Genomic DNA, 23,334 nt, shown 5'->3' with positions numbered 1-23,334 from the left:
GCCACTTAAGGTGGCTGGGGAGATGGAGGGATGCCTGGGAGAGGTAGGAGGTACCACTGTCTCCCCAAGGGCTGCCTCCCTCTTGGAAAAGCCGACTCCAGCCTGCTCTATTGGGCCTATTTCTCACTTCTGCTTCCTGAGCCCCTACTGCTAACTGCCCCCTTCTCTTTTTCCCTGTTCAAATTCCAGACAGAAGGACCTGATGGCCATGTCCTGGGTCACTGACCAGCCCAAGAATTCATCATCCAATCACCTTCAGTCAGGAACCCAGGGTCCCACATCCCAGACAGCTGATGATTCACTAAAAAATTCATTTGTTTATTCATTCAAAATATTTGCTCTGAGCACCAAACCTGTGCTGGGCATCACCTAGGTGCTGGGATACAGCAGGTAAGAAAACAGATGTGTCCTCTCAGGTGCACAGCCCAGTGTGCTCCTCTCTCCTCCCCACATTTCTGGGAGCCTCCATCTTCCTCCCTGAAAATTTCTTCCTTTTTCCTCTCCATGAAGCACCTCCATGCAGGTGGACACACCCAGGCCAGGGCCCAAGAGGAAGGCCAACAATGATGATACTCATGAAGATGATGCATTGAGGACAATAACTGTCACCATGACAACACCCACCCAGTGCTGGGTCCTGGCCTAAGCACAGCCCATTCATTCTCTCAGTGAATCCCCACCACAGCCCTATAAAGTGCATGTCACTGTTGTAATTCCTGTTTCTATAAAATGGGAAGGCTCAGGGAGGTGAACTGTATGCCCTGAGCTCACAGGGCTGGTAAGCAGGAGAGCCGGGATTCAAGCCCACGCTGGCATGCCCCACAGGGAAGGGCTTAACCACTGGCCACTTGGCTTTTTAGGCATATCCATTCATCTCATTGCCCTACAATGACCCCACAGACAGGAAGGGCAGATGTTCCAGAGAATCTGGTCTCTGTCAAACTTGCTTTCTGCTGGGAGGGAGGTGCTGGGAAAGGCCTGCCTGGAAGAGGTGGGGACTGTGACCAGCCAGTCCAGTCCCTTACAGGCAGCTCATTCAATAAGAGACCTCCCCCCATCCCCACAGCCCCAGTCTTGGTCACAGGGAGCTTCTATGACACAGGGGCCAATTTGGGGAGGCTGTGTCCACTTCCACCACCCCCTCCAGCTAATCCAGACTACACTCAGGACACCAGCTCAGTTTTCTGCATCCCCCATGTGGGGCCTGTTTCCTCCCTGGTCCATCACCCTCCTCTACAGCTCCCATCTCGATGAGGACCATGTCCTCCTCTCCAACACCCCCTCTAATCGTGCAGGCTTCCCTCCCAATTAGGCCTGGCTCTGGTCCTACTCGCCTACCCCACTGCCAGGCCCACACGGCCATCCACCTCTCCTGGTCAGAAGCCAGTGACCAACTCAAAATAACTGTTTCCCTTCCCTCCAACACAACTGCCTTTCCTGGGGAGGACAACAGCTGCAAGGGATTAGGCGTGGGGAATGGAACCAGAGAACCCCCACCCACAGAACTGAAGCCCGGGGCAGTGGACATGGAGTGAGGAGCCTGCCCCACCCCAGCATCCTTTCCCCCTGAAATAAAGTCCTCTTCCCCAGGAGCAGGTGTTGAAGAAGGAAGTCGGAAGATAGTTGCCTCCCCAAGCACAGCACCCAACCTGTGGCCAGAATTGGGCCCCAAGCCTGAGGTGGCTGCTTGAAAGTCAGACGTAAAGGAACTATATGCTCTTATTATAGCAGGAAGCTGGAGTTCCCACTTCTGCACCTTTGCTCCTGCTGTTCCCTCTGCCTGGATTGCCCTTTCTCCTATGGCCTGGTGTCCACACCTCCTGGACACTGCAAAGCCCTCCTGCAAAGAGCCTTCCTTGATACCCCCACACCTCTAACAAAACTCAAAGACTGGAAGTTACATCTTTTACCTGATTACACACCATCTCAAACGGTACTTCTCACGGGAACTGACCCTGTGAGGGTGACAGTGAGAGGGCAGAGCCACCCTCAGCCGGAGGAGATGGAGGCTCTCTTGGACCCCAGAACTGAACTGAACTGGACAGGCCTCACTCTGAGCAGGAACCCCTCACCCAGGGCCAGCGCAGCCAAAGGACAAGGGGAGGCATGACTGGGCTGGTGGGGGAGGACCCTGGAAGAGCTCTGAGCTGAGTTCCCAAGCAGGGCTGTGGCGCCTCAGTGCACGTTTTCCCACTACCTTTGGGGCTGCTGCCTCTCTCTGGACGGCTCCTCTGTGCTCATGCCATTCTTCCCTGGGGCCACTCGGAGTCCACTTCGCCCCTACTCCCAGCTGCAGCTCCTCCTCACTCTGCAGACACCCTCTCGTCCCTGTGTTCCTCTCCTGAGGCAGCCTGCTGGATCATGGATTGTTGCTTTCTCCCTGCAGATCTTGGTCACAAGGGCTCTCAGGGCCACACTTTCAGGCCAGTCCCTCCCTAAGCAAACACGAGGGTGAGAGCTTGTGTGTCAATATACCTTCATCTGACAGGTGGTACTTTGCCCTCCCACCCTCAGCCTTTCCCCTTCCACCTCATCCTTTGAATGTTTAAGAAAATCTGACATGTCTTCTTGGTAAATCACTTCATATCCTTTTTGTAACTGAGATGAGATATGTGTGAGTAAATAAATATTCCTGCTTTTTCTACCCACTAACATATCCTTTCCTCCCCTTGTCTAAAGGCATGAGGGGTCTGAGGAGAGGGGGCAGCGCAGGGAGGGAGGTACTAAGATGGTGGAGCTGGGTGTGCTTTTTTTCTTTGCTTTGTTTCTTTTTACTGTAGCAAAATACACATAACACAAAATTTACCATCTTAACCATTTTTAAGCATACTCTTTTGTGGTATTAAATACATTCATACTGTTGTGCAACCATCCATCTCCGTAAGTCTTTTCATCTTGTAAACTGAAACAGTAACTCCCCTGGCAACCACACACTTTCTCATTTCATGATTTTGACTACTCTTAGCTCCTTGGTAACTGGGTATGCTATTACCTGCGTCACGTAGGGTTTGGTAATCTGTTGCTACCTAGGGAGCCACCCCAAAACTTCCGGCTTAAAACAACCACCATTTTATTTGCTCCTGATTCTTCCATCTTGGCTGAACATTCTGGGCATCTCTATGGCTGGTCTAGCTGGTGGCTCCCTGCACAGCTCCTTCAGCTGGAAGCTGAGGCCATGCTTCTCCTCCACATGCTTCTCCTTGGGGCTGTCTGACAGTATCACTCCAACAAAGTAGCCAAGAGCTTCCAACAGCTAAAAGGCAGAAACTTCTGGGCTTCCTTAAGGCTTTGGTTCAGAACTGGCACAGCATCACCTTTGCCACATTCTGTAGTTACAGCAAGTGGCAGGCCAGCACTACACCAGATGCGAATCCTAGGAGGCAGCATTCACTGGAGGCCGCCAAATTAACAGGCTGTAACGCGGGTGGAAACATTGGAAGCAATACGTGAAAAATTGTAACAATGGTAATTTTGGGTGGCGGGAATGGATACTTTGTACTTTTCTGGTTTTACATTTGAAAAAAGACAAGAAATAAAAGGGAGGCTGAGATGAAAAATCCAGTTCACCTTTCTACGCAAAGTTGTCCCAGGCATCTGTCATGGCAGGTCCCCTCTATCCTCAGGGAGATAGGGCTTTCTAGCCTCAAGTGGCCCTAACGTGGAGGAGGGCAGTGGAGCTGTCCCTGACTTCTGGGCCTATCATTCTAGCCATTGGGCTGGGCCTCACATTTACAACAAGCCTGAAATTTATAGACTTGAGAGATCATGTCTGAATGAGGTTACACAGTGACCAAGGTCAGGGACAAAGATGATGCTCATCACTCATCATTCAATTTTGAACTTGCATCCCATTCCCGAAGCTCATCACCTAAAATTCACCCTGAGTGTTTTTAACTAATCCTACAATCCTTGCAGCTCAAAGGGTGATCCATGGACCAGCAGCATTAGCACAACATGTGAGCTTACTAGAAATGCAAAATCTAGGGCCTCACACCAGATCTGCTGAATCAGAACTTGCATTTTAACAAAATCCCTAGATGATTCCTATACACAGTAACATTTGGGAAGTCTGCTCAGATTCATTTTTAAGGAAGTGATTATATTACATTGAACATTTTTTGGTAGTGGTGATGTTTTACGTTGTTTAATGCAAGCATTTAAAACAGCATTGTCCAATCAAAATTTCCTATATCTACACTGTCCAATACGGTAGCCATTAGCCACATGTATCTGTAGAGTACTTGAAATGTGGCTAGTATGACAGAACTGAGTTTTTAGTTTATCTTAAATTAATTAAAACTTAATTTAAATAGACACAGGTGGCCAGTGGTTATCATATTAGCACAGTTTTCCATCTATTTTTAAAGGTCTGGTGTGGTGCATTGGGTATAGAGGGTCCTTCCCCTCCTCCACTCCTCTGCCAGCACATGTTTAAAGGCAGCACAAGCCCTGGGAGTGAATTTCTATTCCCCGTTAGTATAGAAATATTAGAAATAACTTTCCTTTGGTGAAATGAGTCAAGTCCAAAATATGTGACTGGCCAGAAACATTACATATAGGCACCTCTGTCCCCATTAAAATGGGGCATAAGAATTTGGCAAGCCCAGCCATCTAAGCCCTTCAGAATGTTTTAGTCTGGAACTCAGATAGGACCTGCATCTCATCCCTCCTCCAAACCGCACATACTTACCAGAGGATCCCCATGTGATTCTGTTTCCTCAGTACAATCCTACTGTCCACACATCCTCACATGCCCCACGGAAGTGCATCAAGAGAGCAAACAGACATTCCGCTGAGCTTTAGGAACAGACGGCATGAATCGTATGCTCACTGGTCAGTTTTGTACTTGTGGTCTGAGACTTGCTTTCATAGCACACCATGTGGTAGCCAGCTAGGAGGGGAGAGAGCTAAGCTTTCCCCACTTCTGATAGTCGGAGGCTCCTGAGAGTCACCAGGACTCTGACATGTTGGCTCAGGTCAGTGCCCAGCACCAAGAAGAGAGGTCCCAGGCTTGGAAAGATGGTTTAGGCTTCAAGTGAACATGAGGGGAGACAGCTTTGAGGGTGACTTGGAACCCAAAGGCTGGTGTGTGTTTGTGGACTGATTCTACTGTATTTCCTGATTTTGCTGTATTCTCTCCCAAATAACAGGAGGATTCACAACTGAAGACTTTATGGTAAAAAGCATTGGGGGAAAACCATGTGATGAGAGAACTCATGAAGGCCCTTATTAATATTTATTACCCTCATGCAATAAAACAGCAGAGGCTCCCAGTGACATTTTACACCCTTTAATAAGGGGTTCTGCCCAATGTGTTTCCATATCCCACCCCGTGCACACTGTTTTGCTTTGCTTCAGACACCATGGATACCAAGAGGCACAATTTTTCCAAGGCTCATGCTCCATCCAGATGTTCAATGGCTCATGGATTTACAATTTGGAGGGCCTCTATTGCAGCCCAGAAGCACTCGTGATTTGCATTACAGGTTACAAAAAAGGTATAGAGATGTAAGTTACACCCTAGAATTTTGTATAAAGGGAACCTTTAGGTTTTGGGGGGTAGGGGAGTTGCAGTCTGCAGATGTGCCAGGGTGGGTTGCTCTATACCCTCCTCTCCTGGCATCTGGCCTCTCTTCACTCAAGAGGTATCACATCAACTCTTGCTCGCTCCAACTTGGAGCAGCTTCAAGCGACAGAAACACCAGAATTCACCAGGGGAAGATGCTAACACACAGATTTCTGGGCCAGATTTAGATCTCCTGAAAGAGAATCTGCATTTTAATGAGCTGGGCCCCAAGAGCCTGCATTTTAATATGTCAGGGCTAAGTAATCCAAATTTAACTTTTTTTTTTGAAAATTGAGAAATATAATCAGAAGAATATATTCAATAGGGTGTAATTCAAATAGTAATGAGACAAAAATCTATGGGTGAATACTGCTCAGGTTAGGAAATAAGGCATTGGTGGTCCTTGGAAGCCAGCTTAAGTGCCTCTCCCATCCCTTGTGTCCCCACCCCTCTACCTCTGCCTCCTCTAGGTAAAGAACTCTCCTGAGTTTTGAGATACTCAACCCTCTGCCTGTCACCAGAATAGTCCCCAAGGGGGATCCATTCCAAGACTCCCAATTGATGCCTGAAATCACAGATAGTACCAAACCCTAAATATAATACGTTTTCTCTGATACGTAACATGCCTATGGTAAAGTATAATTTATATATCAGGCACAATAAGAGATTAACAACAATAACTAATAATAAAATAGAACAATTATAACAATATACTGTAATGAAAGTGATGTGAATGTGGTCTCTCTCAAAATATCTCATGGTACCATACTCACCCTTCTTGGGCCATGAGGTGGTAAAATGCCTACGTGATGAAGTGAGGTGAATGACACGGGTGTGGGGACGTAGCATTAGGCTACCACTGACCTGGTCTGTCAGGAGGAGGAGGCTCATCTGCTTTGGCTGATGCTGAACCACTGAGCCGTGACAACGTCGATGGCTGAGCAAACGATGTTGATGGCTGGGGATCCCAGGTGCAACAGCATGAGATTTCATCATGCTACTCAGATTGTCGCAGAATTTAAAACTTACGAATTGTTTATTTCTGGAATTTTCCACTTAAAATTTTTGGACTGCAGTTGGCCGCAGATAACTGAAATCAGGAAAAGTGAAACTGCAGATAAGGGGGGATTACTTTATAGACTGTTGTTTATAAATGCATCCTGAACAATATATTGTTTGACTTATTTAAAAATGGTACAGAAATGTGCCTTGCTGTTTTCACTCTGCATTTTGTGTGATTTTCCTCTTTTGTTGCACTTAGCTGTAATGTGCCCCTTTTGAATGCTTTGTGGTGTTCCACTGTGACGCTAACATAATTGATCTAATTTATTGTTCGTAGATGGACAGTCTTCCAGCCCAGCTCGGAGGTAAGCTTCACTTTTTTTTTTTTATCCTGAGGCTAATTTTGTTGAGGAGGAAGCAGTGGGTTAAAGAAGTCAAGTTATTTAAGAACCCAGTACAGGGGTTAAACAGCCTGAGTTTGAAACGTGCTTCCACCACCAGAGGTATCACTGCATGAGCTTGGGCACATTAATCTCTATGCCTTAGTTTTCTCATCAGTAAAATGAGAATAATAGTTCCTGTTTCAATGTTGTGATAATTCAGTGAAACAAATACAAGTAAAGTAGTTAAAACTTGGCTTGGCCCATTCAAATACTTTCAGTCAGGGATGGGAACAGGGACTTCATCTTACTATATATTCTTTGTACAGTCTGAATTTCCCATTAGCCTATGTTAACTTTTGTGATCTATTAAACACAAACCTTTGCCCCATAGCTTTTTACCCTCAGCCTCAGGCCTTAAAGTTCAGCTAATGTGCAACCACGAATGTACGAACCAGGCAAGCCCTGAGTCTGGCCCTCAAGCTCTCTTGAGTAGCCAAGTCTAGCCCACCCTTCTAGGCAAACGTTATCTGACCTGTCAATGCCGTTACACAGAGGACATAGCCACACAGGAAGCAGGGAGATGCCAGCACAAGGGAGGACAGGGATGGCATATGACTCCCATCAGGTGATCCAGGTCCTCATTCCACCCCTGCCACGATTAGAGGAGCCAGCCCGAGTCTCTCTGGACTACAGTGTTCTCATTAGTAAAATGGAGGAAGAGAGGGCTCGGACACCAAGAGCTCCAAGATCTTTTCCAATGAATTCTTGAGACTTGAGGCTTTTGGCCAAAGCTGCTGATGTGCTAGGGAAATCAGCTTGGGGGTTGTTTTCTGGCATACTTGCTTCGTGGAGAAATGACCCAGGAAGGGGCTGGACTGGCACAGTTGGTCTTGCTGTCTGGCTACAGGGGAAGCAGTCAATGGGCCAGTGGCAAATAAGGGACATAGTGGATCTGGTCTCCCTCAAGATGGGCCCTGTTGGGAATGGTCACATACCTGTCCCCTTAATTTCATGCCAATTAACTAACACTCTTGTTTGGAAGGCAACTCCTAAAACACACCGTGACTTCCAAGGAGCCGGGTGACGTGACTCTGCTTGCTCCAATTTCCTCAATCTAAGGTCACTCTGGCCCCAGCTCCATGGAGGAGGCCTCCAGGCCCTGCAGCTTGTCCTTTCCTTCCTCCTTCCCTTGACCTCATAATTAGTCGTCATCTTCCTGGTGAGCTAGAGAGCTGAGGGCAGAGGCCATGCAGTCATTGGTGCCACAGTTCACATTGGCCTGGGTCCAGCTTAGATAATACATCCCAGCACCCTCAACGCCCCCTCACTTCCTCTCGGATGGATATGTGAAGCATCTGGGAAGTCAACAGCTGCCGCCTTCCACCCTAAAGAGGGTGGTGAGGTAATCCCCATACATAGTCTGACAAGTGCCTTGGGGTGAAAGGGGCTCTGTGTGGAGGAGAGTGCATTACTGTATTTCTCTGGACTTCCAGGAGCACGCCACTGATGTCCTGGCACCAAAGAGAGATGAAAAGTTAACCGGGTTTTCTCGCCTCCACAAAAGCATCTTTCATCCCACAACAGACTCCAGATTGGAGGGAAGATTTCTCTACACAGCAGCCAGAGACAAGCAGCTCTGTTGAAGTCCCTGACTGACCATCCCACCCCCACCCATCTCTGAGGATTCCTCTGTAACCCTCTGTAAAAGCTCGGTAGACAGGCACATGGAGTCTGACAACAGGAATGCTAGTGTGTTTAAGGATGGAGAAGCAGGACAACATTCAGATGAGACTGCACTGGCTTTGAGAGAGCAGGCTGTCACCTGGGCTGATGGGTGTTCTGCGACACTGAACGATGGTGACTCTCCAAGGAGAGGGGCAGCGTCTGTGGTGAAGGCGGCTCCAGTCCGGTTGTTAGCAGGAAGAGGAAGGCAGAGTAGCCCTGACTGAGCCCACCTAAGTGTCAGGCACTCGACAGCTGTGAGGTGAAATGAGAACTCAGTGAGTCACGGAAGTCAGCAGTGGAGCAACTTTCCCTCCACCCGACACCTCCTGCAGCCCTGCGCTCCTCAGAAATTCTGTCGTGCTTACCCAGAGTGCACTCTGGAGGATAAGGACGTGGGACAACAGAGCTCCTTGCCATTTAACTTCTCAGGAGGCAGCAGTGGTAACAAGGAATTCAGCGCTGTTTCTACCTCTAATCAAAGTCAAAATTGCCAGTGCCCACAATTCCAGCCTCATCCTGTGGGACAAAACCAAATCCAGAGGGAGTGTCGGGAAGAGCATAGTATCCAGGATGGCCTTTTGTTCTTTTCTGACTTTGAAATTTTTATTACATAAATATTACTATTTAAAAAACATTACCTTTCAAAGAAACATTTTTATAATACAAAAAAGTATACAAATGATAAAACCATTCTCTCCAGATGTAATCACTGTATAGTTCTTACGTGTCACATGAGATCATCTACATATGCTCTTCTCTGCCCTAAAATTGTTTCCCCCAAAAAATATTACGTACGGTAGAGTTGTATCACACGTAAGCATTTAACTTTTGTAAATTCTAATATTTGTGCCCACGTCATTCTGCTAACCAAGCACATGCCCCAGAATAAGTGCGAGCAGGCAGAGCGGTGTGAGGTTTCAGTTCTGTTCTTTAAACAGTCCAGTGTTTAAAGAAACATTTTTCCTGTAAGTCCCTAAATCCAAGGCAAGTACTTCATCTGGAGTTCAAATAGGGAAATTGTGATCTGTTCCAATGCTAAGCAACACGAGATGTGCCGACTATTATAAAAGAGCACATAGGTCTCCAACATGACACCTTCCTGAGGTGTGTAAGGACAATCTGGAATACATGCCATTTTGTCTAAAGCTGCACTTGGAGTAAGATGATTCCACTGGACACTATGCGTGTTTCCTTTTATTTAGTTTATCTTGGAAGTTGATTCCAAATCAGTATGTACAGATCTAACACATTAAGTGCTTACTGCAAGCTGTTTCACAGCATGAATGTATGGGATGTTCTTTGGAAAGAATTCTAATTTCACATCACAAAGAAAGAGAAATGTCACCATTAAAAAAGACACAAACTAAGAACAAATTTACAAACCAAGAATATAACATTTTATTCATTTCTGGATTATGAGTATTACACAGTATATACATATATTTAGGTAATATATAAAACAAAGAACAAACTGTAGGAAGAAATATTGGTCTGAAATCGCCTTATGGGACATCTTTAATTCCGTAAACTCGTGGTAAATGTATCTCCCCACACACTGAGGCAGGCAGCAAGATAAACTCCAACATTCGCGTATCAAAGGACGGCTTATTCCTCACTGTACTTACAATGCAATTAGGGCATTTCAACATGGTCACTGGTGTCCACGACAAGGGACGCCAAGTAGTAGATAAAAGAACCGCAGCACAGTGAACTAATATAAATATTTGTTTTTTGCATTGTCCTCCAGATAGTTTCCTTTTTAAACTAAGAGTCAAGTCCAGGGTCTATCCCTTGAGTTGCAGCCCAGTTATTGCTGGAGAGAAAAAAAAAAAGTCATTAGTCTAAGTTGTTAGAAAATAGATGGTCAGTGCCACTGACCCCCTTCCTCTGGTGAAACCTGAGGGGTCACTGGACTGTAGGGAGATGCATACATGTCACAGTGGGCAGGCACATAAGCACCCACCCTTGTGTCAGAGAGGACGGATCGGCTGACAGTAAGTTGGGGCTAATGTAAGAGGTTCAGATGGAAGGTATTCTTCAAGGAAAGCCTATGAACAGGAAGCAGCAGGATGCCCCCCAGAAGGGTCAGGACCACCTTCTGGAGGTGAGACAGTAGTAACAGAACATTCACAGGATCATTCCTGAGTCAGTGCTGGTGGTGGAAGAAGACCTAAGATCTTATGATGTGAAGGTACTCCATACTCCACATCAACAGTTGAACTCGTAGAACAGAACACTTTCCAGGGACACAGCTTCTCCAACTTCACTGTCTAGCCTTCCTCTGAGGAAGGCTGGCTTACCTTTGCCTTGTTCTGAACTGGGAGATACAGTTTGAACTCTGCTGGCAGTTCGTCTTCTGAGTAGAGTCTGTCTGAGAAGTAAACCCGTCGGATGCGACAGTTTGCATGGATCTGTGAATGTAAGACAGTAAGAGGCAAAATATGATTGTCTTTCCTCTTTTCCTGATTCTCCTCGGGCCCTGTCACGGTGCTGTCAAAGCCTCATCTCTTTGCACCTTCTCAGCTTGGCCTAGGGGTAGATTCTCATACGAGGGAGATTTTGCTTGCTATATTCTCCCACTGCATCTGAGCAGATTCCTGAATAGGTCCCGGGCCTCTCTGAGGTCAAAGCCCCCTAGACAGTGACTTGGGAACTTTAGCCAGAAACCCACACTGTTCTGTCACATGGGCCACAAGTCAGTGATAAGCAGAGCATAGCCCCCTCTCCCATTTGGAGCTCCATCTGGGAAAGGAGCCAGTACCTGCACCCTCAGGGTCTCAATGTAATTTGTGCCATACGCCCGCCGAGTAAAGTCCGACAGGTTGAACTGAATCTGGTTCCAGCCGTCATCCAGCCTCATGGGCATGGTACAGATGAAGGGTTTGACTCGGGTGGTGCTCTGGTAGTTACTTGCCCGAAACCGCCGACGCACATTCTTATCATCTAGTACCTATGATATGCAGAGAAGAATCACAGTAATTCCATCTTGGAAGAAGCAAACAACCTGAAACTCCCACAGCTTGGTTTCCCAAGGCTGAGACTCAAGGGAGAATAAACAGATCAGAGACAGGTCACATTGGATGCAGATGGCCCGGAAGTAGCTAGTTTATCTTGTCTGCCAAGACAACAGCAGCTGCTTATGACATATAACACATCCGTCAGGCCCTCAGACCATAGAATGATTCCATAAACATTCTTCCCTTTGAAAAATGAAGAATGCTAGACTAGAGATGAACAATAGCCCCATATTAGTTACTTTCCAAACAAACACTCCTCTAACCCTCAAGCTTTGAAATCTTATAGCTATTGGTTAGATTTTCTTGTAGCTATTGATTAGATGAGATGCTTACTGCTTCTTTTAAAACTTGGCATTAAATTTTGATTACTAATACCAAAATTATGTCATAATAATGATGATTACATCAAGTGTACAGCAGAGGCAGGAAAGAATACATACAAAAATTAGTAATACTTTCCTAGGGCCATTTTTTTCCCTATAAATTCACAAGATACCTCTTTGGTACAGCCAAGAGTATGGAGATTCATGTGCGTACGCTTACCTGTACTTCAAAGGTAAAATATTTCTTCAGGTTTTTGATAATCATGACAAGGAAGGGAAGTTTAATTCCCAGTGTTTTCTTTGGGTCTGCAGGACATGTGATATACGTGGTGCTGTAGAAAGAAGAAACACCAGGAAACACACTACTTGTCTTTTTCTTTGTGGTATGCACAGCAATAATACTCAGTCCAAGAGGATAAACTGGAAGGCAGATCTAAAAGACCCAGATATGTCATCTAATGATCCCTCAACCCTTAAGCTAAGCTAGTGTTTTTAAAATGCTGGACTCTGAAACAAAAGCTTAACATGGCACTAGACATCAACAATAGAACATCTGAAAAACAAAGCCAGACCAGTGGATCTGATGAAGTTCTTCCAGTGAGAGAAGATTCAATTCTGGTCTTTTAGAAACTATCAAATGATAGAAAACCAAAACTAAGACCACCCTGGCACTGAAAACTACACTGGCCACCCACTGGATGGTTACTGCAACACCCCCACCTCCATACTAACACACTTTGGATAAATATTAATAATAATAACTGAGGCTTACACAGTACTTACTATGGATTAGGCAGGTTTTAAGTGTTTTACACACATTCACTTATTTAATCTTCACAATAACTCTATAAGGAAGATGTACCTTTATTATCCCTGTTTTATAGATGAGTAAACTGAAGCCTAGGGGATTAAGTAACTTGCCCAAGGTGAGTGCTAAGTAGCAGAGCTCAAGCCACACCAGGCAGTCTTACTTTGACTCTGCAGTCCATGCTATTCACCTCTAGGACGTATTGCCTCCTGGTATACAATGTCTCTGGGGAACAGAGTGACAATCTACCTGACATTTGTTCCTTCAATCTCTAGTACCAGGGACTGGATGTCATTATCAGTGATTCTTTTGATGTGGCCATTCCGCACCTACAAGGAAGAAAATTAAACTGGTTAGTACTGAAATATTTGGCCATAACTTTGTTATGATTTTGAAGGCTGAATGGGACTATTTATTTATTTATTTTTAAAATTTATCTATTTAATTGAAGTACAGTCAATTACAATGTGTCACTCTCTGGTGTATAGCACAATGTCCCAGTCATGAATATATATACATATATTCATTTTCACATATTTTTCTGAATGGGACTATTTAAAGAAAAGCATAGTAGCTCAAGGCACATAACACAGAAGTTTGGAACATGGTATGTTGAAGCTTGAATATAAGTAAGCCATGCTGTTACCTCTGTATAGAGCCCAATCAACCACCACAGGAATTGCAGGTAACTTGGCAATCTATAAATCAGGACAAATTTCTTACCAAGGAAATGAACTTAATCTAGATTCAGCTAACATTTACCAGGTGTCTACTATGCACTAGGAACTTTCCTAGCAACAACAGTCTCAATCCTAACACTTAACAAAAGTCACAAGATAGTTGGTGTTGTTTCCACTTTACAGATGTGGGCATGGACACTTGGGAAGTGCAAGGACAGATCCTAAGTAAAAGAGGTAGGATTAACAAGCAGGCTTTCCACTGCCCCATACTGCTTCATACACGTCTTTGGTGAGAAAGGTCAAAGGCAGAGTGTCACTGAGAGGGAGGGTGGCAACTAAAAAATGAAAGTATTACACCCCCAGGTTTACTCCTACACTTCATGCTTCCTTATCTTATTTTCCCTAAGTTTCTAGTTCTTCAAATATGAATTCAAGTCCCATCTGTGCCACACACAGAAGCCTTCTTTAGCATTTTCAGCCCACACTGACCTCTCTTCTCTGATTTGTTTTTCTGGCTCATGTAGCCTAGACTACATAATTTAGCCCTTCATCCTACATTGTTTTATATTGTTTGCTGCATATGTAGGAAGTACATGATGGAGAGCAATCAATATTCAATATGGATTCCTCATCTCAAAAAATATTTAAGAAAGCACAATCTTCAAGCATTACACTCAAGCACCTAATATGGACAGAGCAGAGACATGCAAAGGCACTTCTGAGACAGGGATGGACTGTTGGGGCTGAATGTATTAACATATGAAAAAAAGATCAATCAGCTTTAGAACCAGATGCATCAGAAAGACAAGCATGTGGTCTTTTTCTAGTTATAGCAAAAATGGCTGCCTTGGGCTGTCATATTCAATGATTCATCACTTGGCTTTCCATTAGATTCACATATAAGGAGAGAACAGTGTTGAGTCTGATAGTCATATTGCTCAACATAGATTAGTATTAATATTATGGTATTCTGTCTTTAGATATCAGTCTTGTGAGCTCTGTTACTGTGAATTTGATCCACTCATGGTGTGTTCGGTGTTCCCCAAGTGACATGTGATATCACTGCTCATTTTTTTCTGCAAGATGCAAGTGAGTCTTATCGTCTCAAAAAATAAGCTCAAGGGCACAGATCAAGTGCTAAGCAACATTTGTATGTTCTACAATGCTTAGCACTCTGCTAGGCATAAACTAAGCATTCAAATATTTGCTGACTTCTGGATTTGTCACCCTAAGAGTTGGCACATATGAAGAGATTCAAGGAGGATTTTTTTTTTTAATTCCTGGATAACATATCCGCCATGGACTATTATAGGAAGCCAGAGATCCTAGGGTATATCACAAAGCCACTGAGGTTGCCAGCATGAAGAATGCCTTCCCACAAATCATCCTTTGGTACCCACTGTCAGAGACAGAATGCCCCAGATCTCTGCCAATGTAGCATTTCTGGATTCTCAAGTCACAAACATCACATTGATGTGCTTCTCAAACAAAGCTGGCAACATCCAATGCCCTCCTGCTTTGAATTCTGGGCCTCTTTCCAAGGGAGATTAAGAGCACAAAGGCTTGGATCTGTATAGCACATGCCAACACTGCCCACCTCATTTCCCATATAAATGCTCCCAAAGTGACAATATTCCTCCTCTATTTGCTAGCCCACAGCTGCTGTGAAAAGTCAGGCAAACTTGTTGGTGAAGGAGGAATTCATCAAGAAATTTTTTCCAAATAATATGACTCAGCCACATTGATAAGAGCTGGCAGCATTCCAACAAAATGCAAACACTAATTTTATAACATAGCACTAATTATTCTCTATAACTTCATTCTTAAAAAGGCACAGAATGCAACAAACCAAACAGATGATTAAATTAAAAGGATGAAGTAATTAGGGCCCAAGGCAACACACTGCAATTTATCCAACAATGTTGAAAGCATGGCCTCAAATCTTACATCCCCTCAGGTCTCTCAGACCAGAGTGAATGGGAAGCTGCCCTCAGCTCCAGAAAACCCATCCACATTGCACAGGAAGGGAAGAAGTGTTAGGAAACTTGCCTTCTGCCCATCTCAAAGTTTACAGCAGATGACATCGCTCCAGTAAATTTGACTAGTTAGGTCTTTACAGAAGAAAACAATGCCTTACACTGTACACAGAAGACAACAGACTGAAAGCCAAAACAGAGGCAAACTAACTTTTTAGTTGGATTTTCAGTTAACTTCTAAAGAGAAAAATGTCTTTCACAACACATCAACAACCACACTCAAACTTAATTCTTACCAAATTAATTAACACAGCCCATAAAACAAGAAAACCCAGAGGGGGGAAAAGGCAGCTTTTTTGAAGGGATGTCCATCAGTCCCTTCTTGTCCATCAGTCTTGCTAGAGTTTTAACCTGCCTGGTGGTGAGAACAAGCTAAATAGAACTTTGCCAAGGAGAAAGTTCAGTCCTCAAAGAACAAAACTGCAAGTAGTCTCATATCACATGCTGCCAGTGCTTTAAAATCATATTAAGCTGATTCCTTAGTGAATTATGATTTTTCTTCTTTATTAAGTTCAAAGGGCTGCAAACACAAATTGAATGGAAAAAAAAGAGTGGAGCAGGGGTGAGGGTGAAATTAATCAGCAATATGAGCACTTTGAGGATGGGAGGCCTCCCAAAATCTTTCTCTAGGCTCTAAAACTAAGATCAACGGGGAAAGGGAGGTGGACAAATTGGGGCAAGGCCTCTCACCCCTGCCCCACCTTGGCAATCTGGCTGTCACTGCCTTAAGTTATAAAGGTCTTCCAGGAAGCAACCCCCTCCTCAGCCCAGCTTCTGACAAACACGTATAACAAGATACATGGCCTCAGAAGAAACATCAACTTCCTTTCCTTAGTTCCTTCCAGTTCAGAGGCCAATATGCAGGCCTGGCTTTGAAATGAAGATAAAATGAACTGGTCAGCATTCATTGCTCATGGTGGAAGTAGGTTGTATTTTACTTCCCTCTCTAAATTATAAAGTGCCAATTGTTCTAGAGTTGTTAATTCTTTTTATTTCACAACACATTCCTGCAGTGTGGCCTATGAGTGTTTTATTCCTCCAAAAAATAAGTCAATCTTGTATTTTTTAATTTCATAAGGTCCTCCTCTTTCTTCTCCCCACTGCCAACTCCAACAATGAGCTGGAGGTTCTTTAGAAGCTTCAGAACCCAGACTACTGGCAATTAACAATCAGAATGGTTCTCAGACTCTGCAGACAGCAAGAAGGGAAACTTCAAGCCCTTCTTACGATCACTCTCCTGGGCTTTCCATGGTTGCTGGGGCAACTAATAAAGAACGCTGGGTTGTGTTTTTGTTTTTTTTTTTTTCTTTTTATTCAATGCAAGCCCCAGGGAGGAGGGTCAAGCCAAGGAGGGAAAAATACTACTAGGATAGGGAGGAAGCTGGCCAATGCTCTATATTTCGTTAAGCACTTTAAAAATAACACATGAATTGCATCCATTCCCTACTCCAATCTTTCATTTTTCTGGCCCCACCCACTTATCCTGGCAGACAGTTGAGCCCTCAGCCATCTGGCATGCTAGTCTTAAGGACACATGTTCCAATTTACATTAAGCCATTAGAGCTGTCCACTTCAGCTCTGGGCTAGGGCTGGGCTCTAAGTCAGAGAACAGGCAGAGGGAGACCTCTGTGGGGAGAGCTGGGCATAGCTCTGACTCAAGGCCTGGACCTTGCAGGCTCCAATGGATCAAAGGCTTCTCTCCCTTTGTGACACTTAACAGGGACTATCCTTCAGCAGACAGGCAACTCTGGGCATTTACAAACAGCCCCTTAGTTAAAAGTGAGGACAATTATGTGTATTACTAACTATTCTCTTCCTAACAATGCCTTGAAAGGGCAAGTGTAACTAAAACCCATGCCTTTGCCCAATTGTAGTAAAAGCTATTATTCGGAATAATGAAGAATATCCTCAGATTGACCCAGGGACAATCTGAAGAAAAGTTTTTGTACTTTCATGTCCAAATGCTCTCAATTCTACTACTGGAAATTGTATTAGTTTAACATGTACCAAGATTTGCTAATTAAAAGCTAGGGTGTGGAAACTTTTTTTCTGGAGAGAGATTTTGTTCATTTTTAAAATTATGAACTGGGAATGGGAATCTAATATTTTCAAGCAACAACCACAAAAATTCTGCTTCTAATATTTCATTTGGGAATGCGGGAGGACCAGAAGCAGCTGAGAGAAAGACAAGTTGAGAGGAGAGAAAGATAGACAAGCTTGTATGAATTAACATTCTCATCTAGTAGACTTTCAGGATATTATCAGTAGAGACTGAAAATTGTATGTTTTACACAGGCATAAGTGGGAATAGAACTTCCTGGTATTTTCTTTACAAACCAGAAGTAATGTTTATATTAAACATAAGAGTCCTTTAATAATGTATTATTTGCTGGTCCCAGAAGTTAAGGGAATATTAAGAAACCCTTAATTTCTCCTAAGCTCTTGGTCTGAAAAATTACAAAGGTCTCTATCAGGAAGCTTACAGTCCAGTCAGGAATAAAGACCTTGAGAAGCTAATTTCAAGTATGACCAGTATGATGAGAAGGAAGCAGAGGTTCTATAACTGGATTTAAATTAACTTAACCTGAGAAAGTGCCTCTGAGCTGTGACCCAGAGACTAGGGGTGAAAAAGGGGAGGACTGGGTCCCAGCAGAGGGATCCACAAGTAGAAAAGCCTGAAGCTGACAGAAAGCAGACTTCTCTCAGTTCAGGAGAAGGTCACTGCTAAGAGGGAGGCAGGCCTGGAGAACTAGCTAAGAGGCACTAGACCACAGGCTACGTGGCCTTAGAGCCCTGTTGAGGTTTTGGACTGGGAAAGCCATGGTACAATGACTAAATTATTTTAATTTCAGATGTCTGGTTTTACTGTACTTCCTATTCCTACACATCTGATAATCAAGCTTAATTGTAAATTTCTCACTTACTCTTGACCAAATGCCTCAGGTCCCTGCCCTATTTAATAATACTGTATGCCACAACTGTTGCTAAGCATTTTATATACATCTTCATTTAATTTCCATAACCATGAAAAGGAAGTGGCATTATTTCAAAATTAGAAAACTGAGTAGTTAAGTACTTGCCCAAGGTTGCACAGCACAGGACATATGACAGAGCCAGTATGCAAATCCAAGGTGTCTGATCACACTCCAGCACTGGGGTTTCAAGGTAAGATACTATTCTTCCCCTCAAGGAACCTGTAGTCTAGTGGGGGTGTACATTAAATGAGCAGCTGCCATACAGTGTGGTATAAAGCGCCACAGGAGCACAGAGGAGACCTAACTTAAGTTGCCAGTGAAATTATGTTTAAGCTGAGATTAGATGGATGAGATGGGAGGAGGAACGGAGTACTTCAGAGTGTCAGATAAATGCAAGTGTTGCAAATGTAGCCACACTCACAAAACTGCAGTTTGTAAATTCACTGGTATTGTGAATATGGCATTCACTCCTCATATTCATAAGGAGACAGAGTCTAAACAGAAGCCAAATCTAATTTTGCCAAGATTGTTCTTCATAGTAAACAAATTACAGAAATTCTCTCTCCATAAACTCAGGAAGACAAATAGTACAGCTTTGTGAAATCAAAATATGTAATGACTAAAAATAGACACTTATAGCCAATACGTACCTACTAGCAGAGGGCAGGATCATTTCCAGACAAATGTGGACAGTCCTTCCCTCCCTTCATCAAACTCTGCCCTTATTATAAGTTGGCCTTATTCCATGGGAGCAGGAAAAATGTCTTCTCCAACTCTGTATCTCCTCAGATCTACACAATGCCTGTCCCTTAGCTGTTGCTCAATAAATCTGTGATAAGAATTTCAATTCCCAGTGTTTCCCTGACTGAACTGGATTCCCAGCACTTTCTGAAGACTTTATAACATAGTCGAGAAATAGCACATACACACCACAGCCTACGGATCTGGCCCCAAACTATCCCTTTTTTCCTCCCTTTCCTTCTTCTGCCTCAAGGGGGGGAAAATTACATTTTTCAATCTAGTCTAAGAAGAAGAGTAGAAACATGTAATTCATTTTTTTACTACTATAAGAATTTTGCTTAAAATGAGTGTTCTTCTAAAGGTTCTCTTTGCCAAAATGCCTGCTTAATTCACTCCATGTAATTCTGCCAGTCGATCTAGCAATGTTTTCACACGTGTTTATGTCATTAAGTTACCATCCGACCTCTAGTGGTGTTGTTAAGGGACACAGTGCACCATGGTTACTTTGCTTTTATATTCCATGTGTAAACATGTTGACTAGTCAAAAAGCTGCATTTGAAAAATAAAACACATTTCAGAAGATCAAGCCCAGAAAGGATAAAATGGGGCAACTCTAATAAAAGTTTCACTTAATAGAAATGCTGAGGCCTCCCTGCACTAGAATTCATTCTTTCAGTGTTGGTAAATTCACTCACCTGCTCTGAAAACCTCTCCTCCTAGATCAAGTCCATTCTCTATCTCAATTGCCTCATATTGACAGTTTTTTTATAATTCCAAGTTCAACTAGGCACAATCCACTCTCTCCATCCCTTCTGACAGTCCATAACTAAGTCAAGCCACGGCTGAAAAGCCATCATCCTTACAAAGCTCCCAGGTACGCTCATTCCGGGTTCTCTTTGTAGAGGTACAATTTCAGAGTTTACAATGTTTTTTATTCCAATGTGAACAAAACCATGGAACTGAAAAGCTCAGTTATATAGGAAAACAATTAAGGAACTGCTTTCCTATGTAATGAGTAACTCTTGTCATTATCTCTAGCTTGAGGATAGAATCACTGAAAGAAGAGAGCTGGTCAGATTTTTCACATATGCTTAAGGCCAAACTCATTATATTCAGATCTTTCAACTATCTTATAAAAATAACATTGTGTACACACCACCCCAAAGCTGCTCTCAGAATGCAGACTTCCCTAGTGGTGACAGGCAGAAAAGGCCTAATCTCTACATGGCCCAAAACTTTTATCTGTGGATAAGGGAAGATGAAAAAGATGAAATCCAAATTTCTTGGCCTCATTACCAATAAACTGCTTTTTTCAGATTATCCCACATCCACCTCTATAAAAACAGCATTCAACATAACCACCTCTCCGTATTTTCCCAGGAGGAGGGTAGTACTAGGGTTATATCCTAAATCATCTATCTTCCACAGCAGAGTGCCTTATATTAACTTACATTTAAAAAAAAATTCAGATGATTGAATGGGAATTTGCATGAAAAAGGAAATATCAATGTAATAAAATGCAGACCAACTCAGATTGCTAGACACACATGTCCCCTAATCAACATCTCCAAGAAAGTAGGCAAGGTTACCATCTCCTGGAGTCAGTGAAAGTATCATCCAGTGGATGCCTTAATAAAGATGATGAGGTTCGTACGTGGCTTTGAGCTTGTTAACCCAGGCAAGACTATCACCATCTTGCAATTTTCCTGAGGGAGAAGTCAGCCACTGAAGACAGAGTACAGACCCCAAGTCACAGTGAGTGTGGAGATGGTGCCAAAGGTCATCTAATTCTGGCTTCTTTGGGATCAGTGGGAGGAAGGGAGCAAATGAATGAACCCAAACATAACTGAGTTCTGGCTGTGCCTTTATAAGGGGGCCTGGAACAAAGGCTCTGTGTCTAGTGCCCAGTACAGTGCCTGGCACAACGCAGGGTATCAGTAAATATTTGTGAAATCAGTTAACAGCAATCCTTTCATCTGCACGTCCCCAAAGCAACCTCACGTGAAGGTGCGCTTTTCATGCTATGAGACGGGCACTATCAACCCCACCATTTGGATGGGAAAACCGAGGCCAAGTAACCTAACGGCCCAGGTCAAGTATGCGCCGAGGGACCACAGTTCTAACCACACCACGGCCGCAGGACATTTGAACCCCAGCCACGCCCACCCTACACGCACCCCAGCTGCTTACACCTGACGCCCCCATCTCGCGCCTCAGTCACGACAGGCTGGGGACGGCACAGCAGCGACCGCCTGGCCTCCCCCAGAGCCCCAACTCGACACAACTACCCGCCACTCCGGGCCCAGCCCCCGAACCCCACCCGCCGCCGCCCCCAGCCACTGACCTTTTTGTCCCAGATCTGCAGGGGCTTGCTGCCTATGCTGTAGAGGATGGAGAGGAAGCCGCTTTGGAACGTGTTTTTGAACATCTTGCCGCCGGCCTTCTCCTCAGCCGCGCCGGAGCCAACCTAGATTTGGGCACCAAGTGGCGAAGGCAAAACAGGGGGCTGGCTCTGGTCCGCAAAAGGGACGCTGAGTTCCCGAACTCTGTATCAGCAGCCACCGACAGCCGAAATTGAAAGGGAGACGCCACGTCTGTGAGCTTCAGGTCCCAGAAGAACTAACCCACCTCAGCACAGAAACCACAGCAACCGCCAACCGCGGCGCTCTCCCCTCCTTAAATGGTGGCGGCGAGCCGCCCGCCGCTTGAGATGGATCCCTCCGCCCACTTGAGCCCGCCCCCCCTAGAGCGCAGGACCCAATCCCGCCACAGGGATCACAGACTTCCTGTTCCTTCCGCCCTTAAGCCCCGCCCTAGTCCCGCCTCCTCATGGAAAGAACTAGGTAGCAAAGGAACTATTTTCCCATCGTAATCTCTGAGCGCTGCTTTTAGAAAGCGGAAGGAGACAGAGGATTATAGAACGTCTTATTAGTACCTGCGTGGTGTCATGGGAACCTGGAGGGTGGGGTCAAAGGGCGTGAAAACCGGGCCCCATCCCCTACGGAGCTAGGAGGAGTTACAAGAGTGAAAGAAACGTGCGGAAAGGGACGGAAGGTGGCTTGGATAAGCAAGTGCTTATCTGGTGTCCTGCGAATAATAAATAAATGCTTTTTGGACAGTACAGGATAAGGTTAAAGCAGCTAACCAGTACTGCACACTAACTGTGCCCTGAACACTAAATTTGCATCATTGATTCAATTATTAACAGAATCGCTATGAATGCACCTTATTTGCATCATTTTCATCATTGTTTTAATTATTAATAGGATTGCTGTGACTGCACCAAATAGCTTAATTTGTGGAATGCAGTCAAAGCAATAGTTTGAGGAAAATTTCTCGCCTTAAATACATTAGAAAACAAGAAAGCCTAAACATTATGATAAGAGAAATTAATACAATTAAAATACGGTTGGGTTGGTTGACTCAACAGCTTTTTTTTTTTTTTTAATCAATTAATTCCTAGAACATTTCTAAAAGACACAAAATGAACTACGATATTTCAGGTGTGGAAGAAATACCTAATGCTGGAAAAGTCATGGAGAAATAAAAAGATCAGTGCTTAAGCCAGGGGTTGTGGGTGAGGAAAGATGAATAGCTAGAGCACAGAGGATTTGGGGGCAGTGAAAATATTCTGAATGGTAACATAATGATGGATACATGTCACTATACATTTGTCCAAACCCATAGAATGTATAACACAAAAGTGAACTCCAAAGTAGACTATGGACTTCGGGTGATTATGATGTGTCAATACAGGTGCATTAATTGTTAACAAAGGTACCGCTCTTGTAGGGGATGTTGATAATAAGGGAGGCCATGCATGTGTGGAGCCAGGGGATATATGGGCAATCTGTGTACCTTCCCCTCAATTTTTCTGTGAACCTAAAACTGCTCCAAAAAATAAGTTCTTAAAAAGAAAAAAAATCCTTAGAAATATCTTCTAGACCTTCAGGTAGATAAGGATTTCTTAAATAGGACACCAAGTGTACTAATATAAAAGAAACTATTGAAAAATTGAACTTCACTGTAATTTTTAAAGTCTGTTAATTAAAAGACAACATTAGGAAAGTGAAAAGGC

The 23,334-nt window shown here is 44.1% G+C and overlaps 1 protein-coding gene and 1 long non-coding RNA gene across 2 annotated transcripts; both read right to left on the bottom strand.

Moving 5' to 3' along the window:
• Positions 1-4,246: 4,246 nt before the first annotated feature.
• Positions 4,247-9,855, bottom strand: LOC135322035 (uncharacterized). The gene is made up of 3 exons (XR_010382291.1): positions 9,042-9,855; positions 8,774-8,928; positions 4,247-6,656 (listed from the first exon to the last, which is right to left on the bottom strand). It is a non-coding gene; the product is annotated as an uncharacterized LOC135322035 (long non-coding RNA).
• Positions 9,856-10,050: 195 nt separating this feature from the next.
• On the bottom strand, positions 10,051-21,944 carry CFAP20 (cilia and flagella associated protein 20). The gene is made up of 6 exons (XM_010985708.3): positions 21,601-21,944; positions 13,074-13,153; positions 12,237-12,348; positions 11,438-11,626; positions 10,977-11,087; positions 10,051-10,489 (listed from the first exon to the last, which is right to left on the bottom strand). The coding sequence occupies exons 1-6, from the start codon at positions 21,682-21,684 to the stop codon at positions 10,484-10,486; spliced, it is 582 nt and encodes a 193-aa protein (XP_010984010.1). The 5' UTR covers positions 21,685-21,944; the 3' UTR covers positions 10,051-10,483.
• Positions 21,945-23,334: the final 1,390 nt, after the last annotated feature.

This window comes from Camelus dromedarius, chromosome 9, assembly GCF_036321535.1.
Source record: "Camelus dromedarius isolate mCamDro1 chromosome 9, mCamDro1.pat, whole genome shotgun sequence".
NCBI classification, from domain to species: domain Eukaryota; kingdom Metazoa; phylum Chordata; class Mammalia; order Artiodactyla; family Camelidae; genus Camelus; species Camelus dromedarius.
This window is presented reverse-complemented; position numbering and strand designations above follow the sequence as displayed.

Excerpts from the sequence above, each read along its gene's own strand:
- CFAP20 (XM_010985708.3), bottom strand. The coding sequence starts at position 21,684 with ATGTTCAAAAACACGTTCCAAAGCGGCTTCCTCTCCATCCTCTACAGC. Across the intron at positions 12,349-13,073 it reads ATTGAAGGAACAAATGTCAG|CACCACGTATATCACATGTC; the intron begins GTAGATTGTCAC and ends TTCTTTCTACAG. Across the intron at positions 11,088-11,437 it reads TTGAGACCCTGAGGGTGCAG|ATCCATGCAAACTGTCGCAT; the intron begins GTACTGGCTCCT and ends TTACATTCACAG.